Below are 6772 nucleotides of genomic sequence, written 5' to 3' on the forward strand. Positions count from 1 at the left end.
CTTTCTCGTGTACTCTAGCAGCATTAGCTTAGTTATGGCGCAAAACCATGGGAGGTAGGTTGCCCAGTGATACACGCAACAAACAGATCCCTGGAGCGTTCCTTTATTATTAGCATCCACCTGTAATGGTGTGAGCTCGCCATTGCTTATATCATGGGAGCATGCTCTCTCATTTTAATACATTCTACAGGCGTTTGTAATATAAGAGATTTTGTGGAAGAAAGCATACTTTGCAAGAGGTCTTGACATTAATATATACATATATATAAAGACTGTCTGCCATCAGATGACCATTTTACCGTTCTTCTCATTGTTCAGGCCTGCTGGCCGGGTCATGCTGATAGTGATAGTACACTGCGGGAGGTGAACTGTTACAATGTTAGCGTATTGCGCTAGCTCATGTCCGTCTTGTTCGTGGGAACGTGCTCGCAGCGGATCTGCCAGGGTGCTGCGGCAACAGGGATGAGACTCTCCAAGGGTGGGGGCCGCGCTACAGTGCGCTGAGCTCACACCATCTTTACCAGACAAAAAATGGTTTCTGGGCCTAGCTAAATTTGTATGGGCAATCAATACGTGTGGGCAATCAATACGTGTGGGCAATCAATACGTGTGGGCAATCAATACGTGTGGGCAATGTCTCCAGCGGGTGAGCCCTCCACCGCCTGGGCCCGGGTGGCACGAGGGGACGCCCAATGAGCCATTGCCCTCACCTGGGGAGAAAACGCAGGCGAGAGGGGTCTCCTGGACCAGTCCTCCCCTACATTTCCCCCCTTTCGTTACTTAAGTAACAAATTCTTTAGCTCTTCTATCCTCCTACATTCTGCTTCGTCCATAACCGCCTCATCCCATGCAGGAGTTCCTTTGATAGGCATCCATGCTCTGCACACCCCCCTTAAGCTCTCACCTCTCCTGGCGTATTCATCTGGAGTACACGTGAGATATATACACCCACCATCTCCCTCCAAATCTACCCAAACTTCCTCGTACCATTCTAGTATGCAGGGCTCTTTGATGGTGGTGTGCCACAGCTTATCTACAATATCCTTGTCGTGGTACATGGGCACCAGTTGGTACCTGGGTGTGTTATCTATCCCTGTTTGTATTTGTGCTTCTTGCATTGTTTTTATTGTACCGTGTGAGTTGCCCATTGTCACCATCATCATTGCACCATTTGGTACTGCGTTAGCACAGACTCGAAGACCCACCTGGCACAGGCAGAAAATCAAAAGGAGGAACACCACAGCTGGCATCAACAATTTCACAGTTGTTCCAAGCCATGAGGAGACCCAGGAGAAGATGTTATCGAACCATGTACTATCTTCTGCTCCGCCTTCCATCTTCATTTTTTCTCCTAGGTTGTGGACTGCTTCGATCACATGGGACAGGGAGCCGTTCTCTGCGTTTTCAGAAGGTACGAAAGTGCAGCAGGCACTTCCTATTTTTCGGCAAACACCGCCGTCCATCGCCGTCAACAGGTCCAGGACATACCTGTTTTGCATGGTCATCAGTCGCAAAGCTCTTAGTTCGACCTTTATTATGTTAAATCCTTCTTCAGTGTCGTTTGCCAGCTGAATCAATTCCCAACGGGTTATCTGGAGCCATTTTGCGTTTGCCCTTGCTTGGACACTTGATACGAGTGAGGCAAAAAATGTTTCTGCTGAGCTGAATAATCGGTATTTGTCTGGGATCTGAGCCAATAGTTCTGATGATGCCTGTGAGATGTAATTTGATGCTCGTCTGTGACGGGTTAGCACCTCTCCCCTGCTTCTGGAAGACAGGACATACATTTGTGATTCTGCAGTTGGTTGGGCCACACTCTGTTGCGTGCGTTCCTGTGTCCTTTTGCTTCCATCGATGTGGCTTTCTGGTATCACCATTAGAGCTGAGTGCAGAGTGGCCATTGAGCAGCTGCCACTCCACGACGGGGGGAGGTGTAGGTATGCCTGGTTGCCACATACCCAGTACGTGTCCATAAGGGCCGCAGTCCCTTTTCTTAGATCTGGGATGGTGAGGGTTTTGTTGCACTTCTTGTTCGTACCCATGGACGTTCTCCCTTCTCCTTCGAAACATAGTTCATACTCTATTTCACTCTGCAGCTTGAAAGGCTTTTCGATGGGCGTAACCCAGGTTAACTTTGAAATGTGTTCCTTCCATACGGGTGTGCACGTTTCTTCTATCCATTGCAACTTCACCGGTGCCACACCCCTCAGTGCTTCAGCTTTGCACATTACTTCTTCGTCCTTCCACTTGTTGTCAGAAAAAAGTGTTCCTTCAATTACAAAAAATGGTTCCTTCAGACATACCACCCCTGCCGGTTTTGGGTAGCACGTTTTCTCGTTCTGTAACATTTGAAAAGTCACTTCATGTGCCTGGAAGGTGTTCTTAATCCTGCATAACGTAAGATGAAGGAGACACTGGGCATCCATGATTGGCAACTCTTTGGGTAACAATACTTTGGGTGTACCTGATGCGTGGGGAATGAGGGAGAAGACATAACAGCTCTCATTTGTTGTTTGTTTAGCTGTGGCACTCATATCTGCATACCACTTATTTGTTTGGTGGGGGTGTCGTGGGTCTTCCATTTTATCTAGACCTAGCCCATAGTACTCATCATACTTCCTCCTCCCTGCTTCCCTCTTCCGTCTGTTATTCTTGTTCCTTTGGTGCTTCCCAGCCTCCTGAATGAAGGGCAAAACAGACCCCCCTTTCCCCTTCCCGCCCCCCTTCACCCAGTCATCATATAATATTTCATGTGTTGCTTTCATTCTTTGATTGTCTATGGCCATGGGGGCAGGTTGGCTGGTGGGGGTGTTATACAACCAGGATATGGCAGAGGGGTTTCGGTCGTTTAAGCTGTGAGCATTGTAATTAGACATCTCAGGTGGGGACAGTGTGTTATTTTGCCTTTTACCCTTTGGCCCTTCATCTTGTGAGATGACAACATCGGATGGCGTAGTATAGTAGCCCCACACAAGTTTAGTTCCGTCCCATACCAAGAAATCACCTTCCCTTGTATTGGCATTGACACTTGCAGTTGTATTGGCCCCAGTAGTTGTGTTGTTCCCTCCCCCCTCGTTCATCTCGATAGAGATGAACGCTATGAACCAGTATGTAACCAGACCAAACATTAATGTAAAAAACAATATAATGCACGCAGATAGTCCACATTCATACGAATATATGCATTTCTCAGTTAACCACTTTCTATTTCTAGTAAATCTATCCGTTGCAGGCTGCCCGTTAGATGCCATGGAAGCTCCTGTTTAAGATATAAAAGTGCATTGAGTGCATACATGTAAACATTTTGCTAGCACCATCAGTGCCAATATACATGTGACGGGGAATGGGAAGGGGTGGGGATACGGGGAGGGGTATTCACAGACAAGGGTGTATACAGGCTATAATTTGGCATTCCATTAACTATATCAATACGTGTGGGCAATCAATACGTGTGGGCAATCAATACGTGTGGGCAATGTCTCCAGCGGGTGAGCCCTCCACCGCCTGGGCCTGGGTGGCACGAGGGGACGCCCAATGAGCCATTGCCCTCACCTGGGGAGAAAACGCAGGCGAGAGGGGCCTGTAGTATGGCGGTGCGGTATTGCGGTGGTAAAGGAATTACTGTCAATTTACCGACATTTGCTTCACTGTGCTTTTAATGAGGCCCACTGTTCGTTACACCTCCATCATAAGTGGTGCTTAAATTCCCCAATGTCCTTGGCTATATTAGCTTGATTTTATTTTTCTCAAAAAGTCATTTGTTTTTACCCATAGTACTGTTCCTGGGGGTGTGTGCCAAAGGCCCTTTTCTGCAGACCCCCCTTACAGGGACTCGAACTATTCTCCTACTGGTTATGCACAGGTGTTGTCAAAGCTTTGTCGGATATCACACTGAGACAATCACTTGCCGGGGACAATTCCAGAGCCCACACAATACTGCACCAAACTCACTAACTAGCTGAGTAGAATCAGCTCTAGGCGGAACGGCAGCATTAGAAAGGGGAGGTGCGCCTAAATCTGCGTGCTCTTAGGAACAATGACTGGCACTGATGGTGATCAGATGCATGCTCTTTCACTGTTTATTTCAGTTTTGATAGTAGAGTTGGGGGTGGTGGGGAGCGGGGTGCATGGATGGGGGTGGAGTTGTACATTTTTCACTGTAATAAACTATTACCTCTTTCATGTTCTCCCTCTTTTCATCTTTCACCCTTACACTTCCTTTCCAGGTGGAATTATTTGCCTCACTACCAGGTGCAACGCCTCCAACCTGCAGTATAAGGCTCACCTGGACGAGGTACTGCGAGAGATGGAGCACAAAGGATTGTGGGAACAAGTAAAGGTGCTGGAGGTGGCGGACTGGGAGAAAACGACTTCTGAACACGACGCCACACTGGGGTCAGAGTTCATCTCTGGGGTAGTGTACCTATATCGGAAATCATCTGAATATCAGGAACATTCATAGGAAGAAAGACCTCCCTACCATGTTGACGATTTGATTTGGGTAAAGCAATAAACGTATCGTCATTTTAGCAACTTCCTTTTGTAGAGCTTTATTTTGACGGTCGGGTAGTTTTTTTTTTTTTTCTTTTTTTTAACCATCCTTGAAAACCCTCACATTTCCTGATAGGTCCAGTGACAGAACTTTCCCGCCTTAATTCATTCGATCTACAAAAGTGATTTGCTGTTTTGTACATTGGCCAAAAGGTGGCACTGTTAGCTAAGAATTTGAAAGTCCTACGTATTTCCTTTAGGTAGGCAATGTGTTGGCGCAACCCTTTCGGCGCCGGGCGTCAAGGTGCAGCGTCTTGGTCACAGGTCCCCCTTCCCGTGCACTGTTGGTCGTCAGCAAGGCGCACCGAAGGAGGCCCTAGCACCGTACAGCGCCGGTTCTTGAACATACTGACATCCAAAATACTAATAAATGCGATGTTTTGGATGACAGTATATTTGAAGGATGCACAGCCCACTCAGCAAGTTTGGCAAACAGCACAGCTTCACTTGTTGCATTCCTTTAATATACTGACATCCAAAATAATATGTTTTAAAGAAAAGCACTCTGTGAAAAAGCTACTCAGAGAAAAATGGACAAAAAACAACATATGTTTGTTTTTTTGGTCACTGTTCACATGCATGTTTCATAAAATGTTATAAACTGTGTATTCTGATGTGTATGTTGCTATCGTGGCTGAGGGTGATATACCTCAGACCTTATGCCTGGTGCCAATAGCTCACCCAGTTCTGTTTTTTATCTTTGCATTATGGGATTTGTAGTTTTGCTTTTCCCCTCATCTGGTCCATTGGGCAGTTCCCAAAATGCAAAATGTAAACTAGGACCTAATGAGCTACTCACATTCAATACTGGACAGCTGAGAGCTCTGATAAGGCCCGGCTAACCCGTGACCAACGCATGATTCATTTGGAAGTCCTTACTTTCCTGCACATGTAAGGGGTTCCATGTATTACTATCCCCGCAAAAATATTGTGATACAAAAATATTGCCATATTTTTGCGGCGATATTGAGCCATGGATCCTGCGGGGGACCCCCCCCCCCGCATTATTTTTAAATATGCAGGGGACACCCCCACAACCCCGGCTCCCACAAATTATCCCCCCCCTCGCAAAATATCGCCTATGGCGAGACAAACAACCATATGTACGGCGTTATTTTTGGTGGGGATAATATGTAAGGATACCAATGTAAGGATGGGAAGACGCAATTTCCACAGGGTCGCCAATTTTTCTTCCAGATACACCAGACTGACTGGATGTGGGCCTTTAGTTCATGTTTGCAGCCTTGGAATAGTCTGGAAAACATTTTATGAGAACTGCATGTATTGTTGTATTGTTGTAAAATACACAGTGGTGCTGCCTACCAAGTGCTATGATACCTGTAGTAGCTTAGCCCAGATGGCCCCCAGGCATTTCTATTCCCAAGTCACTTACTGCATATGCCCAGGCGAGATGATTTCCAATGTTTCCGATTCAGGCATTGGGCAAGGACATGCTAAACCTTTGCCTCAAAGATAAGGCGTCAGACCCTGCATGTGAAGGATAGAAGCCTGGTTCAGCCAGCACAGAAGGGTCACCAAAGAGTTGTATTATTCTTTGTCGCTGTAGTCGGACTGCAAGGGCATGGTAGAAGGAAAGGGGATCTGATGTGGCTCTTGTGTGGCTCTCCTGGTAGATATGACATAGAGCAGAGCCAGACAGGTGGCTTGAGCAGACAAAAGCCTTTATTAGCCTATTTACCTCTACTTCTGACCTGATGTGCTCAGACCACAGCATGGAAGGAGAGCAAAGGAGTTTTTAGCAGCTTCCTAAACTTCAGCTAATCTTTCTTCTACCTCATATCTCTGTGGGTATAATGTTCTTTCATCAACGGGTGCAATTTCAGTGGGTTTTTTTTTTGAGTACATTTTACCGAAAAAATGAATCGAAATATATAAGGGAGGGTTGGAAAGGTGTGTATATATAAGGGGTCGGGGGTCAGGAATAGGTAAAAACAACAATAAGGGATGGGGGGGCTGTAGGGGAAGCCCCCAAAAATTTAAATACATCAATTTCAATGGAGTTTTTTCGGTAAAACATACTCGTAAAAAAAAACATCAAAATTGCACCCTTCGATGAAATGACATAGAACCGTGGCGTGGATATTGTTTCAGGAATTTGGCGTGATGGTGTGGAGCAGTAATTAACAGCTGCATTTTGTTTTGAATAGGCCCCTTTTGGTTGAAGATTGATTCCTGAAGGGGGACTAAGATGTGGCGTTGA

At 46.2% G+C, this 6772-nt stretch overlaps 1 protein-coding gene across 4 annotated transcripts in view; it reads left to right on the forward strand.

Moving 5' to 3' along the window:
• METTL27 (methyltransferase like 27) overlaps positions 1-4533 on the forward strand; it is a 204358-nt gene extending 199825 nt beyond the window's left edge. For all 4 annotated transcript variants that reach the window (XM_069614819.1, XM_069614820.1, XM_069614821.1 and 1 more), the window contains exon 6: positions 4227-4533. In XM_069614819.1, the coding sequence (XP_069470920.1) occupies positions 4227-4462 (236 nt within the window). In that variant the 3' untranslated portion in view covers positions 4463-4533. The remainder of the gene's footprint in view (positions 1-4226) is intronic.
• The last annotated feature ends 2239 nt before the right edge of the window (positions 4534-6772 follow it).

The sequence above is a fragment of the Ambystoma mexicanum genome, chromosome 9 (assembly GCF_040938575.1).
Source record: "Ambystoma mexicanum isolate Mex_15411 chromosome 9, UKY_AmexF1_1, whole genome shotgun sequence".
Taxonomy (NCBI): domain Eukaryota; kingdom Metazoa; phylum Chordata; class Amphibia; order Caudata; family Ambystomatidae; genus Ambystoma; species Ambystoma mexicanum.